The sequence below is a fragment of the Zosterops lateralis genome (genome assembly GCF_965231275.1).
Source record: "Zosterops lateralis genome assembly, chromosome: 1".
In the NCBI taxonomy this organism is placed as follows: Eukaryota; Metazoa; Chordata; class Aves; order Passeriformes; family Zosteropidae; genus Zosterops; species Zosterops lateralis.
In genome coordinates this window covers 55750935-55774715 of record NC_139762.1, presented here as the reverse complement: position 1 = coordinate 55774715, position 23781 = coordinate 55750935, and the positions used below count along the sequence as shown (strand labels likewise).

General features: G+C 36.3%; 1 protein-coding gene across 1 annotated transcript in view; it reads left to right on the top strand.

Moving 5' to 3' along the window:
- The window catches only part of ADCY1 (adenylate cyclase 1), a gene marked incomplete at both ends in the record, with an annotated part of 149345 nt that extends 126477 nt beyond the window's left edge, over nucleotides 1–22868 (top strand). The window contains 9 exons of the mRNA XM_083860552.1: nucleotides 749–838; nucleotides 3662–3918; nucleotides 4549–4675; nucleotides 13748–13864; nucleotides 15014–15160; nucleotides 15534–15632; nucleotides 19595–19709; nucleotides 21571–21695; nucleotides 22536–22868. Coding sequence (XP_083716678.1) covers nucleotides 749–838; nucleotides 3662–3918; nucleotides 4549–4675; nucleotides 13748–13864; nucleotides 15014–15160; nucleotides 15534–15632; nucleotides 19595–19709; nucleotides 21571–21695; nucleotides 22536–22868 — 1410 coding nt within the window. The remainder of the gene's footprint in view (nucleotides 1–748; nucleotides 839–3661; nucleotides 3919–4548; nucleotides 4676–13747; nucleotides 13865–15013; nucleotides 15161–15533; nucleotides 15633–19594; nucleotides 19710–21570; nucleotides 21696–22535) is intronic.
- Between the last annotated feature and the right edge of the window lie 913 nt (nucleotides 22869–23781).

The window sequence follows — 23781 nt, the reverse complement described above, 5'->3', positions numbered from 1 at the left end:
AAAGCAGCTTTACCTGGAAGCAGAGCTGATCAGAATGACTGGAATGGGCCAAAGTACACAGCCTGACATATTTACCCTTTCTCGCTCACATTCTTTCACAGGCTTCATAGCAGCAAGAACTTAACACCTGATAGTGTGATAAATGGAATCAGGGTAAAAGTGGAGATAAACAAAATGTTCACAAGACTCCATTTCACCAGATATTTTTGTTCTCTACTGCTTTTTCTGACAAATTCAATGTTTTAATGAGTCACAATAATTAAAACTATCATGGAATTTAACCTGCTTATTATAAGAGAAGACACATATACCACTCCAAAATTCTATGCTATCACAGTATGTTCTCTTGGATCACAATTTGCAAGGCAAAGGAGATGAAAATTTGCAAGGCAAAAGTTTCTTTATGTATTTTTCCCATGAGAACAAAATCAAATGTCATCCTAGAATATTATTTGCCTCATGACTTTCAACTAAAATTTCTAAGAGTTTTAATTATAGTGAGAAATAATGTAGAGCAATAGTAATTTCACATTTATTATCCCCAAAACTCTGATTACCATTAAAATACACCTACACACTAACAAGTGTTGTATAGTGTTGCTACAGAACAATAACTGCAACTTCATCATTTGCAGTACAGGTGAAATTTCTGTATCCCTTATTCACTTCTCTTTATAGACTACTGAATAATAACAACCTCACTTTAAAAATATTTTAAATATTTTATCTATTTCTTTTTCTTTCCTAGTGTTTTCCAGGGTGCCTGACAATACAAATTCGTACCATTTTGTGTATTTTTATTGTGATCTTAATATACTCTGTGGCTCAAGGCTGTGTGGTGAGTATTTGAATCAAGTTTCACTTAAGTTAGCATTCTGTTTAAAGAACAAACCGGTGCAGATCCATTAAACACATACCATATTCTCATTCTGATTAATTCCTACTTGTTTTATTATTCATATTTGCAGAATATACTTCTTCAAAATTAAACCTTTTTGATGCAATTTGAACTTTCATTGGCCTGAGACAGGGTGTTGAATTAGGAACGGCAAAGCTATTAGCAAATTACACAGATAATACCTATTCAAAACCAATATCAATTTGTATGTCACACCTTAGCACCATGTAGACTGCTGGTGTCATGTACTGTTTTTAAATGTTCAACTTGCGTAGTAGTTCAATGGCGAATATCTTGTGACAGACAAGATATGGTGTCAAAATAAGATTACTATTTCTATGTAGCAACTTATAGAACAGACTTCTTTAATAATGGGGGTATTTTTAGCCCAGGCAAATCAGAAAAGATAGATATTAAAACATTGACAGTTTTGTATAAGGAGAAGAGGTGCTTACACTGTGCTACTCATATGATTCACTCACATCTAATGTTGAAAAAGCTTCTGTTGTACGAAGTAAATGCGCTCAATACTTCTGAAAATTGAGCTTCCTTTACTGTAAATTAGCAGAGAGTTCAACATGTTGGACTTGTATTCCAGTGGTATTCGAAGTTCCACCTAAGTATTTGTCAGTCAGTTGCCTTGACAAATTCCTAGCACTCAATTTTAGCTTTTTGGCTGCTAATGCTAATGAATTAAACATGTTAGGGTACACAAAAATAGCACATGAAACGCAATTGGAAATCCTGAGAAGGCAGATGTTTCAAATCATGCTTCTCTGCAGGAATTCAACAATGTGTCCTGAACATTAAGAAGACATAAGCAATTTGCAGTGCTGAGAGGCCAAGGCCCGTATTTTGTATTTTTTATTTTGTGTATTCACTCATCCCTGGACCTGCCCTGAGAACACAATAGCTAGCTTATCCCCATGAAGTGGCTGGGCAGAGGATTACTTTTCTGTAGATTCCAGTGTTGTGAGAGGAACCAAAAATTGCTGATGTTGAGACATTTCTGGGAATTCCTGAACATTGTCTGTGTGAGTAACATACATCCCTAATAGCACACAGATGTATATGTGGTTCCTAATGTGAACATAAGCGCAAAATTCGTAGAACTTTGCAGTGATTCCAGGCTAGCTTCTCAGCAAATTCTGTGTAGCTCACTTCAGGATTGAGATTAAAGTTATGACAGCTAAAACCTTTGTGAATCAGCCTCCACAGATCTGATACTTACTTTGACCTAATGAAATAAGCACTACTGTTGCCACTTAAAGATAGTGCAAATGAGAAATAGATATCATAAGCCCTCATACAACACTGAACAGTGGAAGACAGATTAAAATTCAGAGGTTCTGACCTCCAACAAGGTAGTGATCATTCAGTTACAATTTAGAACATAACTTTATCCATTCCTGAACAAAAATAACTTGTAACCTAAAGAGAAATGTTTAATCAGTAGAAATTATTAGTTCCTGCACAGTAATGCTTCTAGAATTCTCATCTGTCAGGAAGAGCTGGATGTTGATGTTCCACTACTGGCTGCACAGCAGATGATGTTTTCCTGGATGGGTTGCAGATCACTGATGAAGCCCTTATGCATATGCATGTTTTTGGATGAGTTTAGTATGAAAGCATTTTTAAGGATATTGAACAAAATCCCATTAAAGGGATTTTTCATTTCACTCTCTCAATCTCACTTCATAGTGTTACCCATTCTGAGTTTAACTCACTTTTTTTTTATTTATTATGTCTCATCTTTCTATGTTAATACAACTCCCTCTAAAATACATTGTTTAATCACCCTTCAGGATGTCAATTACTTTACAGCATGCTATAAAATTTCATTGTCAGTGGTTGGGATGAAATAAAAAGGTCTTATAATGCACTTCAAAAGAGATGCTTAAGTACAGGGCAGGGCTTATGTGATGGCACCTGTTAAATCAATTTCACACTACCATCCCACTCTCCTCTACTTATATTAATTCTTATCCTTTTCCTTTGTAAGGGGTGAGGGTTGGACTGCAGTTAAAACTGGAGCTCTAGAGGCTTGCAGTATTTGCCAGAAATTCCTCTCTTCCTTGGGTACCAGCTCTGAGATATATATACTTAACATTGTCTTTAGGAAAAGCAGGTTAGATTTCCTGACATTTCCCATAAGAAATGTACTAAAAAAAAATTATTTCCCGGTGTAAGAAGAAAATGGAACTCCTTGAATAACTGAAATGACAGGGGTAATAAAAGTCCTTACACTTGAAACATTTGTGACAGCAGAAGTAACTGTGAAATGGAAAAAGACATTATGTTTAGTTTTTCACTCAATATCAATGTTTTACTTTGTATTTAAGTAATTGAAGTTTATATGATTTACACAGTCAATAAAACAAACATTTATTTCTTTGCTCTGTGCAAGAATCTTTTTCACCTGTATGGCCACATAAAATGTTAACTGAAGTTTCTTAATTTTGCAGGAATATCCTGACTTGAGATTCTCTTAGGTTTGAGCCCTAAGAGGGAAACTATTCAACTAAACTACACTTCAATTGGTTGCCCTTATTGACATCTAATTAATAAATTGTGTCTCTTCCCTAAAACTCAGTGGAGCATTGCAGGAAAAGGAGATTCTAATGCAGCATTGAGCTGAGTGGGAAATCCACTGCCATATTTTTTACAATTAGAAATGAACTACGGTCAGCCTCCATAGCAACTACATTTCTGTTTATTTCGTATTTAACTTTCTCCTCTTCTCTCCTCTCCTGTCTTCTCTAGGTTGGCTGCATGCCTTGGGTTTGGAATACCAATTCCAGCAGCTCAATAGTTATAATTTCTCCTGGTGGACCAAATAAAACAATGAATGAACTTCCATGTGACACAGCCCACTATGCTTTCCTTTCCTGTGTAGTGGGGACTCTCACCTTGGCAGTATTTCTACGTGTATCTTCCTTGCCAAAAATGATTCTCCTGCTTTTTGTTACAATTTTGTACATCGTTATTCTGGAACTCAGTGGTTACAGAAAAGCAGTGGGGTAGGTATCTTGCAAAATTAAACAATGTGTAATTCTCTATAGATAGTCACACTTTGACTACTTATTTCTGAATTGTCTCTAGTGTTCAGTGCTGCCTAGGACTGTTGACTCAGTAGAGCATAAGAAATACACCAGTCATCGTTTCCCCAGCAATTGTAGGATCTTGTAGCATCCATCAACAGGTGATCAGCTTTTGGAAGCTGACAGATGTTGCCCCATCATTCTGTAGTTTTGTGCTAATATGTCCCAGCTGAACACACTGAAGTCTAACTACCATATGGAATAGAAAAACACAGTTAAAAGCTTACCTGCCATATTTCAGCAGACCTCAAACAATCCCAATTTCGATTAAGCTTTTGAGCTTTCCAATGTTTTTGTATTTCCTAATTAAAAACATGCACACACATTACAATAATGCATGGGGTCTAAAAATCCTCAAGAAGTTGCATGTGGGTATGATGCAGTGATCAGATGTACTATCATCCACCTCCCTGCCCAGGTGAGCCTCTTCAGAAAAAGCTAGTGATTAGGAGGTACCCATGTGTTCTAAACTAAGGATCTGGTATTAAAAAGGTGCACTGTTAGATATTAGACCTGGAATAACACATTTATTTTCTTCTTATTTTTAAGGGGCGGCTCCTTTTATATGCGTGGCTATGAACCAATACTAGCTATTTTGTTATTTTCTTGTGCTTTAGCACTGCATTCAAGACAGGTGGACTTGAAACTGCGTCTGGACTACCTCTGGGCAGTGCAGGTAAATCACAGGATTTTATAGTATCCATGCACACAAAATGATGTCTGACTTTTTGATTTGGTTTTCAAATACTTTCAGGACAAATTACTTGGACTAAGGCAGTCAAACTTTTTCATGTCTCTTGGCATTCACAGAGAAAGATTGTTTTACAGCTTTCTTTCCACAGACCTATAAAATAATTTTTTCTTAGGAAAGTGATTTTTTGTTCCTTTGCAGTTACTCCAGTATATCATTAATCAAATAATAATTTATATCCAAGATGCATTAGGAATAAACTGTTAATATAAATTTGAGATTAAAAAAATTAAATCCATGGGGTTTTTTAATCTTATATTACAAAAAGGAATGGAAAGTAAATCAATATTCGGGCAAAGTGAAAAGAAGCAAATAAGACTGATAAAAGGAAATATTTAAATCTATATTATACAAAGAAACTATGGAACTCTTTCCCAGAGGAAGATCAGAAATTTATTCAGATACCAAGTGCAGGGACCTTTTTTGAAAATATATTTCCTAACTTTCAGACAGCAAAAATCTATAGAAATTATATTTTCCCTGACATGGGCATCAGGCTATGTCTACCTCCTGTCACACCTCTCAGCAGTCTAATTCCCACCTCCAAAGTGTTTTACACTGGCCCCCAAGGGAAGGAGAAATTTGAATATGTAAGTTTATTTGGTGGAATTTGGAAGCTATCGGTACAGTAAAGCTTACACACCTGTAGTTGACAGAGGTCATACTCTTTTCTCACCTGCACCCTGTGAACTATTTTGTCAAGAGGACCATTTAAATCATCAGATCTCTTGCTTTTACATGTAACATAAAGACTGGAACAAATGGGTTACTGGTTGACTGGAACACATCCCTGGTTCCACTGTATTACATAAAATGGAGAAACCGGTTATGACTTAGCTCTATTATCTTCTGCTTGAAAAGTTTTTCTATCTAGCAGTTAAGCTGTGTGAGGATTTCTTGTTTGACTTGATGTCCAAGACTCTGTTCCCCTCTTTTATGCTTTAAGATTAACTTGTTCTATAATTTCCATGAACTCTGTACAGTTCAACTGAGTATGATCATTTAATTTCATTTTTGACCTATGATCTGTAGTATTGATAACTGCTATGCCTGTCAGCCTCAGAAGCTTGTTTTGGATAAACTGATACTAGTTTCTCTTTGCTGTGGTGCCAAATACAATTTTCAGAGGGGAAAAAAAAGATTGCCTGATTTTGAAATTCAGTGCAGTACCTGCTTTGCTGGATAGTCACTAATTTTATATGGGTTGGCACACCATGGAACTATGTGAATGCCATATGACTCATGAATACAAAACATTCTGTATGTTATTCTTAGCCCTGAAATTCAGTAGCAGTAGAAATATGTACTAGTTTGGCTATCCTGTGACCTTTCAAGAGTGGACCAAGAGTGGGTTCCAGCATCTTAAATACTTTTCATCATTCCAGCTATTGTGACTTGCATGGTAAACTGTGCATCCCTAATGGAAGTACTGCTTAGAGATTCTTAGTTTTAAGTTAGCTTTTAATTAGCAATTAATCAGCTTAAAGAATTTAAGTACAGGAGTATGGCATGTTGTCTAATGAAAAACAAGAACTGGACTTGGAGAGTGGTAAAGGAACAAATATGAACTTTTTCTGTTTTCTTGGAGATAGGTTATACAAAAATACCTAGTCATCATCACTATTGTTAAAAACATTGTGCACTTTCTCCAAGGGACAATAAGAAGAGATAAGATGTGAAATTTCTGTATTGTCCACCAGCATTTTCAGGTACCATTTCAGAAAGTGCTTTTCATCTGAGAAGATCAAATGTCATTTTCAGATCTTTTCACTGCTAGAGAAGTATGTAGTGCCACCTTGTGTGTGAGGTTTTTGTGATAATAATGAGAAAGGAAAAACATCAGTTTAGGTAGAAAAGTCAGAATTTAGGGAGCAATATAACTACCATTCTTTGAAACCAGTATGCTGATTTCAAATGATTATGGTTTCAATGATTATGTTTTTGGCCTCTTATATTATCTGGGCATATACCTTTCATTTTCTCAATTCCAGATGGAAGATCTGGATAACATATGGTAATATGTGGATAACATGTTGAAAGAAGTGCTATTCTGCCTTCCACTCCATGTATTGGTTGTAACTGATATTGGATCCAAGGACTAATTAACATAATAACCAGGCATACTGTCCATGACAGATGTTACAGAAGTGGTTTTTGTGCTTACGCATTCAAGTGGAAGAGCAAAAAAAGAAAAAAATCCAAAGCATAGTCTTTGAATTTGCTAAGTTCTACAACTTAGCAAAAATCTGAGAATTAGAGGCTCAAGGAACAATGTTTATTGGAAATATTTATATGTTAAAGCTGCCTAAAGCTGCCTTTGAGTTAGCAAACTCCAAGCTACTAATTGTTTAACAGCTTTTAAGAGGAGACAAGTAAGAGCCAGTTTTCTCAAGCTGCTGGAGTGCAGGAGTCCTCTGTCAGGCTAAAAAAGCAGTCTTGGTCATGTTTCTCTACAGCCATAGTACTACTTACCATTAAACCATTTTGGCTTAACATGGTTATATTTCTGGTAACAGAAGTTTCAGAAATACCATTGACTTACTGCACAGGACATATGGAGATTTTCTGTTTTCAAAGTGAGTGTGCTGATTCTTTGTGCAAACACTGAATTGCATGAACCAAATGCTAAAGCTGGATTCACATCTCCCAGCAGCCAGTCCCTGCTGTGTGAAAATATTCCAACATGGTTCAGCCAGTCATTTTAGGAGGCTTTTCAATTGCTGACTTACATCTGGGGGAATTTCAGACTTGAGGGCTATTCTGGAAGCTTCAAGCAATTTGTTTGCATACTTTAGTAGCATTCATTGTTAGGTTAATCCTGTAAAAATGCTCTCGAATGAATAAAAGCATTTTGTGGCAAAAGCTGCACTAAAAAGGATTTAAAAGATAATTTCTTTTATTTCATCATGAACAACAGTCTAGTACTATTAAATTATAGTCTAAACTGTGAAAGTATCCTGAAACTAATCAGCAGGAATACATAGATACATATTCAGTGGTCTGTGCTAAGATCTGAGGAAAACACACTTCCACACATTTTTTTCACCCCATTGGGGGGAAGAAAGTGCTTTGAAGAAGAGCAGTTTCAAACAAGAAAAACTGATTTAGAAAAATTACACAATTTCAAGACAAGTTAATTTAATATCCATTCATCTAGGTGGCATTAGCAGAACAGTGATAATACAGAAGAATTTATGTGCATTGTGTGGAAAAATACTTTTTTATGTATGATATGTTGTTAAAACATTTATATTTGTAATTTCTGTTCACAAATCAGTGGTGTTATAGGCTCTTGTTGATTTGTTATGGTTTTTTTCTGTGCCAGATTTAACCTTTCTGAATATCATAGTATTTTCAGAAAACATCTGTTGGTTGTTTTCTTGATATTTTTAATAGGCAGTGAGAGGAGAATTTCATTTTCAGCATAACATTGTTGAGAAACTCTGTGTTCCCCATAAGACAATAATTATGAATAGCAAATATAGGAGATTTTATTTATTTGTGACTGATACTCACCTTTGATTATGCAAATTATTTAACAAAACTGGGAAGAAAAAAAAAAGAATGGACAAACAAATACAAGTAATAAATTCATGAAAGTCCTAAAACTACAAAAAACGTAGTTGTTCACTCACCCAGGATTTGTCACAGAAGGAAAACAAGAATAATGCAATGACATGGCTTCATTTGATGCATTCAATTGGTGCATTCTTTAGGGAATACTAGAGTATTATTCTGCTGTCTTTTCTAGCCCATTACACTTGTAAGAAATGTGAATTTTACAATCTAAAGGCAAGACTTGCCAGGTATCTTCACACTTCCACTCAAAAACCTATAAAAGCACTGTGTGTTTGTTCCCTGTGGATGTAGTGCCATCTTCAGGTACAAAAAAATAAGAATTCCATGGCACTGGTGCCCAGCTTCTTTTTAACTGAATCTTGAAACTGTATTTTCATGTAGTATCTGTTCAGTGACTTTTCTAAAGTGTTTTTAGGCTCCTTAAACTGTCAGGTGATACAACTGTTCAGACCACTTCCCGGATAGAGGATGGGTAAACACTTATCAGCATTGTAAAAACTGAAGAATCATGTGTAACTATGTAAAATGCAGTAGATGTTGATTAGATTGACATAAAAAGTCATACTACTAAAAAAAATTTAAATTTTGTCACCATGTCCAGTGCAAAAATAAAGCCTGCTTTTAAATACTGCAACTCTGCAAATACAGTTGGGTTCCACAAAATTATGTAGCTGCCACAAATACCAAAGAGATATAAGCAAATAGCAGAATGTGAAAAATTATAAAGGGCATGTCAATGCATTTTTTTTCTTATTTATTTTCCCAATAATCTGTCTTGTTTTTTGAGCCAGTAGCTATTGCATAAATATCATGCTGGCAGCTTTTCTTAATTAACCAAATAGGGGCAAATAGATGGAGGTTTGAATGCCATTTAGCTGTTCGGATAATATTCCCACCAGGAATGTAAATACCTGTGAACTGTGCTATTTTAATCTTTCAGCCTCAAGTACTCCTTCTCCCTTCCTAGTATCTGCTTTTCTTGAGAAGGAAAGACTCCTATGCATCCTTTAATCTCAGCTGCTCAAGAGTAGGCATTAGAAGTTCATGTATCACAAGGAGGGACAGTTTTCGTTGCAATTCCCTGAAGGACAGAAAGCAGGAAGCTGGGAAAATATCCAGAAAATAACAGTGGCTGGCTTACTTCCCTCCCATATTATTTCTGTGATGGGATAGTTTTAAAGTCCTCTCTGTTGGACATAACCAAGTCTTTTTTTTCTTTACCTTCCCTCTTTTATCTTCCCTTGTGAGAGATGCAAGGATATGTTTCCACTTTCCCCAAGCAGCTCCTGAGGAACTGAGTAAATGAGAGCTGTCTTAGACAGTGCAAGGCAAGAGCGTAGATACTCGAGCTCTGTGCAGTAATCACGGAAGAGGTACACTTCAGTTCATGTTCCAAACGGATCACCTCAATAATAAAGCAGGATGTTAGGCATGATGTGTGGATGGGTTAAGTGCAGTCCATGCAAAGACCCCAACTTGGGTACTAGCAACAATACAGCAGTATTGACCCAGTGTGTGGTCTAAGATAATATGCCTTTGCTTTTCAGCATGAGAAAGTAACTGAGGAGGAATGCTATGCAAATTCCATGAATGTTCTGGGGTTAGGTCAGGCAGAGCTAACACAGCTTAGTTTTCAGGGCACTGCATTGCCCCACATGGGCATTGTCACTGCAAATTTCTCCCAGAACACATGGAGAGTGCACTCCTTTCTCTCTGTTAGCTAGGAGGTGCTTGGCCTCAAATAGCTCAGGGGACAAAAAGTAAGAGCACTCCCCTTGTTCTGCTGTTTGCCTAATTTGCCCCTATTTTGGGTTTGCTATCGTTACCCACCATGAATCACAGAATTGCTATGGTATTATTCAAGGCCTTTCCATGATGTTAGGGTGTTTCTCATGTGAAAATGGCCATTTTCTCAAACTCTTAGTGTTTGATTAGTCTGACCATTACTCAGGAAAGCTGAGATTCTTGTGCTCAAGCAGTCTGCCAGGACCTCTGGCTATGAGAACTCTTCACAGAGTAGTCTGCTAGATCAGAGTGCAGTTCAACTGATTTGTTCAGGGTCACATGCCAAAAGAGAGACCTCCTTCTGGATCTCCACACCTTTACCCACTGCCATTTACTGGAAGCACCCTTGAAGAACCCATATTAAAAGTTTGTAGATAACAAACTATAAATAAATTTTAAAAAATAGTGAGAAGTTAAGGTTCTAGGATTGCTGGTGATAGTATCTTAACACAAAAATGTATTCAAAGCAATGTACAGACAAGCTCTAATCCCCAGTGAGTGCTAACTAATCATTCAGCATGCATCGAGTGCACTTCTTACCCCATTGGTGTCCATATAGGGGAGAAGAGATGTTCAGCCTACAGCTAATCCCAGAAGTTATGATGGAGTCTTCTCCCCTTTCTTAACTCTTCTTTACATTTATGCAAAGCCTGAGTGACATTAGTCATCCATCTTACTCAGTAAGGGATGCTCGTGCCTTGGAGGAGGATAATAGCAGTGTAGTATCTGAGATAATCTTGCAATGGGGCTATTGTGTCAATCCAAGGTGGGTAATTTTGCCACGGCTGCTGATTCAACAGCAGGACATCTTCCTTTATCTCTCTTGGCTTCCAGCTGCTGTATCCTATCAACTAAACAGTACCACCAAGCACCCTCTTCTGCAAGAGTTTCAACAAAGCCTGGTTGCAGTGTCTCTGTTCCACTCCACTCCACTCTCCATTCAGCCCCCTCTAGACTGTACTGTGTGTGGGGGTGCTGACTATGTTCCGCTCAGGCAGTAGCAACCATACTTCCCCCTATATTTTCTATACTGTTATCTTTAATTTTACCTCAAGCCTTTTTCTCACAATCTCATTTTTGGCAACTGAGCCCTCTCAGAGCCAAAACTGTAGTTAACAGTTTTGCATCCAAAAAGGGAAGAGACACTTGTTAGGTGTGTTGAAAACATTACATTCTATCATTAGCAATGGTGACATCATTAATGCCTTTCCCTGCTCTTAGTTGATTTTGCCACCATCTCAGATATGACTCTGATGGATTGATTTGAGCCATTAGCTCAAAACTCAAGAGCTCAGTTCTCTACTTCTTAGTCATGGATGTTCCTTGCTCTGAAACCTTTATTGTGGTTCATACATAATAATGGATGTACTGGAGAATCTTTTAAATAATTTCTTCCAAATGAACAGTTTGGTCCACAGTTGGGCAAGGCAGAGGAATTTGATCACATATTTCCACATCAGAAATGAACAACAGCTGTCAGTGATTGAGCAACATCACTACCCATACAATGCATCAAACTGCTTACTCCACTTACATACACCTACTTCATTCTTTTGATTAGTCCAGAAATCTCCACACCTTGACTCAAAAGACTACTGTTCTTTAGGAAGGCTTTCTGCCCCATATTGTATTGGTAGGTTAACTGAGAAACTTAATATTCCTAGGAAGAAAGTAACAAAAAATTTCTTGTTCAAAAAATAGAGGAATGGATAAGGAAGACCTGAATGGATATTTTAATAAGATCATAAATTCAGTTCACAAAGCTCTTTGCTGTTGTCAGAATAAAACTTTCCATGTTCCAGTGTGATGTAGAATGGAGTTGCAAGCTTGGTTTGGATTTTCAACTGAAGAATCTTTTTATTTTTCCTATTAAAACATTTAAATTCCAACAGTCAAACTAAATGCTGGAGGCCATTTCACGTGTTTATAGAAAACAGTAAGTCAGAGTTATACCACCAAAATAGGAGAATGATATTTTAAGATAAGAGCATGTGAAATTTAAACTGCAAAAGAAGTGTCAAAAAAGCAGTTCACAAACAGGAAATAGATACTTATAATAAAAGCTTCAGGTATATTTCTTGCAAAAATTAATTGCTATTTATAGTTGACAGATATTGCACCACTGGAACAGGTTCTGTTTCCTATTACACAAATTAGAGCAGGAGCTGAGAATTTATTTAAAAAGGCAACAATTTCTGAAGAATTTATGTTTATAAAACCAGTTCTCTTTCAGAATTCTTTCTACTTGTAAAGAAATTTAAAAATACAGAACAAACTGCAGGACAAAACAGACTGTGTAACTTGAATAAAAATGTTGTTTCCTAAGTTTTGTCATGGTAAATAAAACTTAGCTTCCTGAAAAAAAAATCACATGAAATAAAATTATTAGACTATATGGAGGAAAGAGGTGACTGATTTTCTCCTACTTAGATAGGAATGAATATCAAGAAATTATGTGGACTTTGTAATAGATCAGGATACCAAATTTCAGATATAAATGAGACACCAAGAAAGATTAGAACAGGTTCATCATTGATTTATGTGACTGGAGTTTCTCAGCAATGCCTGAGAATTTGGCCTTCCAGTCTTCTACTGACTGTAATTAGATAAACATCAGTAGAAGATTTGTGAGTGTGATTGAGGAACAAAGAAAAAGCTGCAATTTGTGTGAGATGAATATGATACTGATCAAGTGTTTTGTAATTGAAATCAGTGCGAGGTCAGAAGTCACTCTAAGACCAGGGAGCAAATTCCAGAGAAGCAATTTTGCAGATTAATCTATGAAGGACTAGGCTGGAATTTGCAAACCTAGGAGTCTCAAATGAGATTCCTAGGTATTCAATATTTTTCAAATAAGGGGTCTGATTTTTAAAATCATTTCCTATTGTATGACTCACACTAACTCTGTGAGTCAAGCACTTGTAATAAGATGCCAGTAACTTGGGTTAGGGACCTCAGATGTGTAAATCCTTTCTGAATGCTGTCATTCACATCAATAACAGAACTTCTGTTGTGAAGGAACTATATATATTTTCACGACAAACACCAGCATCATTAAAATGATCTTTAGAAATGTTAACTATTTTCATATCATTTTTTTATATTGTACATCATTCTTAAGGATGCTCAATTTTAAAATCTTTTCCTCTAATCAAGTTACTGTCTTACCAGACTTGTTTCAATTTTACTGCTAAGCATCTAGGTTTGCTTTAAACACTGAAGAATCTCACTGGCTTCTCTTGTCTGAAAGAGGGATCAAATACTGCTATCACTGTATTGAAGTACCTGGGAGGTAATTGGTCTCCAAGGCCAGTGTGACTTAAGTGGGATTATTCTGATTTACTCTGTAAACATATCAAGCTTCTATTTAAAAGAACAGAGAACTACAAAAGACACCAATACAATTAGCTGATCAAACTCTGAAAACAGCTGAGAGACTTTATTTTGAATTACTAAGGATTTAAACTGATTATGCCTAATGTAGAAGCATGGTAGAGAACTTTCCTCAATCTGCATTGCTATTCTGCATTTTGTTCATTTTAGTTCCAAAGGATGAATTAATAGAAGCTATTTGATAGACTCAGCTAATTTTTTGCTTTTTGGAAAGGTTTTTCTTTTCCTCTATCCCAACAGGCAGAAGAAGAGAGAGATGATATGGAGAGAGTCAAGCTGGATAATAAAAGAATTCTTTTCAATCTGTTGCCAGCCCATGTTGCACAGCACTTTCTTATGTCTAATCCAAGAAATATGGTAAACCAAGATAAAATTTAAATGCATGCTGTATGAGCCTCTGTTGCTTGAGCCACCTTCCACCTATATGTTTGCAAGAAAAGCTTGGAAAAAACTTTGCTCATGTAAAAATAGTAGCTTTGTAAAAACTTGTGTTCAAGAATTAGTTTGAGATTATTTCTTTTGCTGTATGGTCCTCCTCTGAAGAATTTTAATAAAATTCAGGATGAGGGAAGGTTGTCATTCAACATGAATGTAACCAGGTACCTGCATGTAAATTACTTTTTTTTTTTTTTTTTCATATTTCCGATCAATATTGAAATTTATCACAATATTGCATGAGCTCAGTTTGATTCTGAATGGTGAAGTGTATGAACTGCCAGACACTTATGTATTAACCACTCTAGTTCTGGAAAGTATGCTACCATTACAAAAACTATCCATTTAAATTTAAAAACAGGGAATAGTACATACTCAAGGAAGACACAGATTAACATAAAAGGCTGGACTGACTAAATAAATTGGTTCAAGAAGGCCTTATGAGAGTCCTTCTGGTCATCTGAAAACCTTTAGCACTGGAGTAGCCACAATGCCCATGGTACTGCTCTTAAGAGTTTGAGTCAAAGTATTTGAACCACAGAAGAGTGATTTAGCTTTCTTTGAGCCTCCCAAATTTTTAAGCAGAAACCTTATCATACAGAACAACATTATATTATATAGAAATCCACAACATGTGGAAATAATTGAAGGAGTGAGGCCAGTTATGTACCGCAGGATAAAACTGGTCCATCTCTTATTTTGCTTATGAAACAAGTTTGAGAAAATATGATTATTTTTCTTGTATAATAGAAGTTCTATAACTGTTAAAACTTTTTTCAAGTTTTGACTTACTGCTTCTAAACAGAAAAAAAACAGGAAAAAACAAACAAACAAACAAAAAAAAAAACTAAGTTGTTTTAAATGGGTTTAATACCTTAGGTATTAATTTTCTTTTGTGGTCCTGAATGAAGACATCTTTCAGCATTATTTTAAGAAGTCTGGTTTTCCCTCTAGAGAAGCTGATGGCCTTTGTCCTAGCTATTGCTTAGCAGTAGAATAAGTATTGTAATAATGATGTTTAGTTTGGATTAATCTTTTAAAATAAAAATTGCATCTGCTTATGAACTACAGGACCTTTATTACCAGTCATATTCACAAGTGGGAGTGATGTTTGCTTCCATCCCAAATTTCAATGATTTCTACATAGAATTGGATGGCAATAATATGGGAGTGGAATGTTTACGTCTGTTAAATGAAATTATTGCTGATTTTGATGAGGTAAGGTCTAAACACTTTATCTTTTGACCATATCAGTTCTACCAAATAACTATAAATAAGATTATCTGAAGTAAATCACTGTATCTTGAACTGTTTAATAAAATAGTACTGTAAACTTCCTATTTAATCATAGTTGGCATCCACTGGGCTTCTCCAAAGTGCCAAATTTGTACATTTAGGCATATGACTCTGACCTAAAATTTCTCTAATACAGGAAGAGTGTCAAATGCGGAAGTTAAAGGCAGTTTTTTCAATGACCTCAAAGTGGGCAAGACTAAACTTAGCAAATATGATATGGTTTAATGAACTTGCACATATTGTTGCTTGTCTAAAATATTATGTAATATTTAACAGTTTTATGTTTTAAACAAAGCTTATGGACAAAGAATATTATAAGGATATTGAAAAGATCAAGACAATTGGAAGTACATATATGGCAGCTGTGGGACTCGTACCTACTTCAGGATCTAAGGTAAGAAGATTTTATGTAACAGCCCTATGTGAAGGAATCATTTTCCTTCAATTTCCAGAGGAACATCAGAAACACAACTAATTCTGTGAGATTATTGATAACTTGTATGACTTCTTTACAACGTTTTGAATCTGAAAATCAAAGAACAGCTGTACCGGGAAAAGGAAAACTGCCACACTTGCTTATGTGGCTTCACTTGTGATTTCATTATCTGCAGCTTTGGATTTCCGCATATTGGTGTATAAAAGCCTCTAAATCCGTGGTAGTGTTTTAAACCTGGTATCTTAGATGGCCTTGTAAGATGCAAGGAAAGGGAGACTCTAGGTGCAATGAATTGCTGCAAAACTAGCAGAAGAATATTAAAATGCAATTTTTACATTTATTTTTTACTACTGAAATCTGGATGTAGCCTACAACTAAAATAAACATCCTCTCCCAAACCCCATAATGGACAGGAACTTTGTACTTGGCACAGTGCTATGCTGTACCTGTTCCATCCAAATCAGCTTTTCTTTGTCTCTACCATTAGCATTCTATTTACTGATTTAATTACTTATTAGCAATATTAGCAATAAAAAAATCAAAGCCATTTTAAACCCACTAACTCTGTGGCACAGTTCTTCTATATCCTCATCACTACCCTGAGTGTTACTCTTACCTTAAGTTACTATCTTGGAACAGAGATTTCCTAGATTTCCAAGCAGCATCTGGAAAGTCAGAAAACCCTGTAGGCATTATATTTAATGTATAATATACAGAGTACTGTACACATTAGTAATTACACTAATAAAACTAAATCATTAAAATTTAATAAAATTAATCATATAAGAATAGAATGAAAATTAAATCAATCCATTCACTTAATCTGCCCAGTTTTCTGACTCCTCTCTTGCTCTGATATGCATGTACATATGTTGTAGACATATGTTGAATACATTAGTGCATATGGTTTAGCATTGCAAAATAGTACTAAGTTAGAAGGCAAAAGGAAAAAAGGCTGGAAGATGCCCTGTGGACTTTTTAGCAACAACTATCCCTGCTAAGTAAATAAAAAACAAGACCACATATAAATCAATGGTAAGAATCATGTTAGAGTATATCACACAACTAACCTGGTCTGCTAAGTATTTCCTGATGCCTTCCTTTGTATCATTCCTAGAAATCTATACATTACAAATAAATAAATAAATTTTAAAAAGGTATTTTTAAAAATCTGTTTATTCTAAAATGTTTGACTCGTGGGTTCTGAGACAGGCAAAAAACACGATCTTTAGAATTTTTGTCAGTTTGTGATCTGAGGCAAACAGGCAATGGCATACTTTCGTGTCTGCCATAAATGGTCTTTGAACTATAATCCTCAAAACAAGTGTGTTATTGGATAACTTTGGCAGCATATGTTCCAAAACCTAAACATGTTTGTCTCTTGTATTTTATAGTTGTTGAGTATAGTTGTTGAGTCAGCTGAGTTAGTCTAGTACTGAAGATACTGCTCTGAAGTTATGATAGTAATGCATTTTAAAGCACTGCAGATCTTTTACAGTACTCTGTCTTTCTTTTAAATCTTGGGGCAATTTTTTATTATTTTCTATATATGTAGAATTTATTAAAAAATCTTATTCCAGAATAAAAGATCTCATATGAAACAGACAATAATTTTTACTTTAACTTAGAATTTCAGCTCTTCTGTGATCTCTCCCTACTCTTCATGTGATGCAAATGATTAGAAATTACTTACATCCTCTTGCCAGTTTCCCAGTAGTTCTTCAGCATACACCTGCATATTAGAAATCTGATAATCTTGGCTGGCCTGTCATGTACAGACAAACTTCACACAGTCCCTGGGCTGTCCTATGGAGTCATATGTGTCCATGGGGAACCATAAGACACTCAAGTGCCTCTGGTCTCCCTTTTGCCAGGAGTGTGTCATGTTCAATAGAAAATCTGGCACAGCCTCTGATTGTGAATCACTAATTTCATACTAGAATTTGGACATTAACAGAAATAGTGGATGGAGTTAATTGTGCTCTTAACTGAGAATATTTATACACTTAGGAGCCCAGTACCCTGATGAAGTCAAATATTAAAATCCCATATTTTACTGGAGTCCCATTTCTGCACCTTGACTCGGCAAGTGGATACCATAAATGCACATTCCCTCTGTTGCAGTGACTTTGTTGTGATGCTTTGAGCAGTTTTTCCAGTGACTACTCTTATATAAATAAGTAATTCCTTGCCAGTTATATCAACAGGGCAGCACACAAACCAAGCTTTTGTAGATCTTTTGCACAATATAAATTCATTGTATCTCTATTTCACCAGGATCCTGACTTCACCAGGGTCCTAACTTTGTGGTGGTCTTTAATGCAGGTTCAAAAGAATTTACCCTAATCCTATTTAGAGGCATCTGTTACCTGCAGTGCACTCAGTATTTGTCACTAGTCCTTTCTCTTGCAACCCTGAAGGGCATTGCAGGAAAACAGAACATTCATCAGACAGCAAAGAAATGGAAGAGAGGAAACATAAAGAAGATTAGAAATCAAATAAAACTATGCATTGCTCTCTCCCTGCTCCAGACACTGAATATTTTTTCCTCTTCTGTTGAAAATGTATCCATCAGCTCTTAAAGCTTAATTCTTGTTCTTCCTTTGTTTTGGTGATTCTGGAAAAGAGTAGAACTAGCTAGTTCACATTACAAGAAGCAGAATGACAGACATCCAGGCAGGTAAATAAAAATATCCTTCCCAAAAACTGGGACTGGCACAAGGATGACTTTCATAGTTTTTTTGTAAATTTCCTAGCCACATGAAGCAACCCTTTCAAACTGAGGTGTATGAAGGAAATAGCAACCTGTTTCTCAGGTTTTTCAGCCACTGTTTAGTGCTGCATTTATAAAATCTCACTATCATGACAAAAACTCAGCATGCTTTCATCTCATGCCAGCTTGTACAGTCCTATTGTGTAACACCCTACTGAAGCTCCACTGACCCTGCACTTCTTTCACCATATCCTACCTTTAGCCCATTTTCACTTTGCAAATTTGTTCCAAAATTCATATTTCTTATTCAAATAAGAGCAGAACATAAGAGCAGTCATACTGAGTTGAGTCAAGGGTTTATTCTAATAACCTGTCTTTAACCAAAGTTGGTTAGTTGAGGGAGAGCATAAGTTATAGAGCAAATATACAAACCTCTCTTTTCCACATTCTAATAATCTGCTGCTTAGATTTTTACTACTTTGTAGCAAATATTTCTTTCATGATCTTGAGAATTATGTTAGAAGCCTGCTAAGTTTTAGAATCCACAAAATCCTCTGAAAATTAGTTGTGCAGTTTAATTAAACTGAAGTTGTAAAAATTATTTTCTTATGTTTGGGGTTTTATTTACAAGTTAATACTTCACCATTTCATTTGATCTCTTTTGGGCAAAAAACATTAGTTCATTTAGATACATTTGATAACAGCTCCCTTCAACCTGCCTGGAAAGGAAAAACTTAGGGGTGTTCTGCACCTCACAGGATTAAATCTAATAGGAATTTTGTCAATGGAAACATCATGCACCCCATGGAAGCTGGGAGCTAGCAAAAGCCCCAAAGGGAGAAGAGGGCAGAAACTATAGTTATTAATAATCATCAGGCAAAGCAGTTTTGTAAGAAAGCAGGTTATATTCCCTGTCACACTCAAAACAAACATTGGCAGCTCTCTAGCAACAGAACCACTTTACCATGGGAACTTTGCTTTCCATTCTTCCCAGAAATCAAAAGCAGAGAGAGAAGAAAAAAAAAATAGCAGAAAAAAGAATGCATGTGCTGCAGCTACCACCAAATGTTTCCTTTCACAAACAGACAAATTGGTTAGATCCTTTTCCTAAGACATCTGTTTGAGCTTCTCATTATTTTTCACTTTAGTATTTAACCTGCATCTCAGTACCATACAAATTTAATGTGCAATACTATTTTGTTTCTAGGCTAAAAAATCAATTTACTCCCATCTGAGTACACTGGCAGATTTTGCAATAGAGATGTTTGATGTTCTTGATGAAATCAACTATCAGTCTTACAATGATTTTGTCCTACGAGTTGGTAAGTCATGTTTCTAGAATTATCACACAAGCAGAAGTTGTTTTTCATTGGCTTTTCCTGTGCTGTCAGCAAAGGATTACCTGTCCTGCACTCATGATTAAAATTGAAAATTCTCCATTAGTGAAAGAGTTACATCTATGTAAAAGGTCAGCAGTCTGGATGGTATAAATTAATATTAAGGAATTGTAATCCCCTCCAATTCCAGTGTGTTTACTTAATCTATGCATCCCTAAAAGGAAAGTGCACCATTAATTTTCTACAATATTGTGAGTGTAGCCAGTCTTGTGGCTTACACTGCTTTGCTAAGCTGCTGAAAAATGGATCTTACTGTATTATGTTACATTGCATCTTCCAAAGCTTTGTTGGCATTAAAAGTGCAATGGGAGCTTTTTCTCCACAATGCCAAATCACCTTAACCAGTCCTGTTTTCTCCAACGAACCAAATCCTCTGGTCTGCACAACACAATCCTTCCTATGCAATCCTTTACATGTTATTACATGTCTTACCACTCATTTCTCTCAGCCTTCTTAGAAATCAAGTTCCCTGCTTCCCTTTCTTCATGTATCCTGCCCCTGTCCCATGGTACTTCCACTGCTGTTCTCATTTTATTCCATATTCTAACACCAATAGTTTTCTCCAGCTTCTTTCTCTATATATTTTCATGGCTGACTTGTGAGAATGAGCTGAACAACAGGCAAACTGAGGTTGCTAGCAGTGGAAGATTGAGAAAGACCAAAGACATCAAAGGCAGCAATAAGAGAGTTATGCGTCTCTGACCTCCTGTACATCTTAATAATTATAAACCTCAAATTATCTTTGAACTCTGTTATAACTTGCCTTTCCAGGTTCACAAAGGATCAAATATCTAACTCCCATTCTTCTGCATAAATTGCCTAGGAAAGCCCTTGCACAGAATGTCATGCAGGGTCTAGTATCTGCAGCTCTTCAGGGCACTCAGAAGGAACATCCTCTTATCTTGCAAACAAGATGTTGAAATCACTCAGAAATGTAGAATTGAGCTCTGCAGTTTCCAAAAAAATATGCTTGGGGCATTTTCACGTACTTTTGTCTTCTTTCACTGTCCCTGGAATCTGAGTTGTCTGGTAGTAACAACCAACCTGACACACTTCTCTTAACCCAATCCTTGTGTATTCCAGACTATCATTTCTGTTCCACTTGGAAAACCTCTATTAAAAGGCTTTATATGTGCAACTGCAGTGGAAGTTATAGGAAACAATTAAAGATCCTTACCAGTTTGTCCCATTTTCAGTTAGCTGAAACTAACTCTGCACTGCTTTTCTTGTTTTCTTTAAACAAACAAAATCCACAGAAGAATCAAAGTTTTATGTGGTCTATCGCATTACATTTCCAATAAGATACCAAGGAATGCCTTTTTTTGTGTTTCTAAGACTTTTACAAATGCAGAAGTCCACTTGGCATTAATTTAATCATAGAATATGCTGAGGGATCATAGAATATGTAAGGCACCCATCAGGATCAACAAGCCCAACTCCTGGCCCTGCACAGGGCAGCCCAAAAGTCTCACCATGTGCCTAAGAGCATTGTCCAAATGCTTCCTGAATTCTGTCAAGCTTATTGTTGTGACTATTTCTCTGGAGAGCTTTTTCCAGTGCTCAGTCCCCCTTAGGGTGAAAAACCATTTCCTGACATCTAACCTAAACCTCCCTTGACTCAGTTTTATGATGTTAACATAAACATGTTAACTACTACTACTACTACTACAAAAAAAAAAAAAAAAAAAAAAGCGCTAAGACACTGGTGTCAAATCTGTTTTGCAGGATTCATGTTTCCTTTGGATAATATGCTGTAGTGAAAACCAAACTGATTGTTTAATTTTAGGTATTAATGTTGGGCCGGTAGTGGCAGGAGTCATTGGAGCCAGAAGACCACAGTATGATATCTGGGGGAACACTGTGAATGTTGCCAGCCGGATGGATAGTACTGGAGTGCAGGGAAAGATTCAGGTGAGTGCATTGTAAGACAATTTTGCAAACTTTACATACCTCCTGTTTTATATGTGGTTACATTTTCTAGAAAACTTAGAAAACACAGCTTCTTTGTTCTTATGGAGAGGGCAACACTCTCCAGATGACTCACCATCACAGGTATAGTTCTTTTCCATTTTACACACTTCACTCCTTAAAGACAATGAAACACTCAAATAAATCATTTCCCATCAGAAGAAGCAAGAGTTCTCTGCTTCATTGCACACAGTTGGGGGTAAGCCTGGGAATGCTAACACTGCCAGTCTTTGTGCTGGAGAAATTTTGCCTGAATAAGACCTGCAAGGAAAGGATCTATGCTCATTTGCATCCTACTACATTTTATGTAGCTCAAAAAATTGCTTGGATAATTTGGATTGGAGAGGTGATGCAAACAGAGAACTCTGCTGTTCTGCTACTAGAACCTATGGTGTCCCTCTCAAAAGCTCTCAAAAGCTCAGTGAACACCTGCAGTCATTTATCCACAATACCCGTCTAATCTCCAGGGATCAAAAGGTCTTATGCAATAAATTAACATCTCTGGAACTGATACAGCTTACAATTTGGTTACATATTGCTGTTGGATGGAATTTAATCTGTCTGTGTATTTATTTAACTCAAGACCAGAAATTCTGCTTCTCAGATTCCAGTTTTATCAGTGGTCTTTACTTCTTAAAGAAAATTCAAAATGAGCCTGAGAGCAGCTGTCAGTGCTAATCCATTCTGTTCATGCATATTTCATGACCAAGAAGTAAAATGGAGAGGAGTGGGCAATTACATGAACCAAAAAAAGTAACGGGTTTGTTTGTTTTCCATCCTCAGGTGACAGAAGAAGTTCAGCGGATATTAAAAAGATGCAGTTATGAATTTGTGTGCAGGGGTAAAGTCAGTGTAAAGGGAAAAGGTGAAATGTTGACCTATTTCCTGGAAGGAAAGGCTGACGGAAATAATTCCCAAACACGGTCTTTAAACTTAGAGAGGAAAATGTACCCTTATGGGAGAGCAAACATTCAAACAAAACTGGGCACCAGCTGTCCATCAGTGTCCTCAGTTGCTAGCTTTACTGTAAAACCTGGAGCAGGTCAAGTATCTGCCACTCACACAAACCAAACACTGCATTATCTTCCTTCCGTGCCAGCTGTGAAGGAGGCATAGAACAGAGGAGATTTTGTTGTGCCACTTGCTGTGAACTTGGAGAGCAATGGTTGCCTGAATTTTTACTAAGAAGTCAGAGATCATAGACCATGTCATTAACCAAGGACCACTACAACCCAACCAAAGAGAACTTGGGGACTGTGTAATGAACTCTTGGGATGGAACATATAAGGGCTAGCAATTCTGTTATGAAAAGTCAAAACGGGATTTTCTGGAAATGAGGAATATTTTCTTGGCATTTTTAAACAGTAAATGAAAAAATTAGATAAATGTGCAAGCAATTATTTATGTGTGTGTGTATATATGTTTTAATCTATATATGCACACATACAAACAGTTCTGTGTAGACTTAATAGAGATTTATAGAGATGAACATAAAAATGTGTATTTATTTACACATCCACCTGCAGTGACATAGCAAAGAGATTTCTCTTTCTGTCATAGCCAGAGTTGTTGGGCCTGGGATTAGCAAAACTGCATTTAACCATGGAATGTGGGACGCCTGGAGACTCTCCAGGGCTACAGCAAGGCTTTGAGAAACTATGCCCCCAGTGCATGAATTAATGCAATGGGAACATTGTTTATTGTGCTGTCAATGGCAGATTAATGAAGACTGGATTCAGCTAATTACAGAACCCTACATATTTTTTAAGTTCTCCTTGCATGCTCCAAAAACCTCCAAAAACTTTCAATCAAACCATTACACTAGGATATACAGTAGATAAACCACAGAGCTTAAAGTTTAGTCAAAAGAACAATATATATTCTTTCCATTAAAAAAAAAAAAATATGAGTGGTAGAGCATAGAATTTTCTGCCTCTTTGTATGTCATTTGACTGTGCAAGATAGAGGAGCCACCCTGCAAGCACAGCAATATGCTTATGCAATATAGAAACATTCCTGTATTTACAGT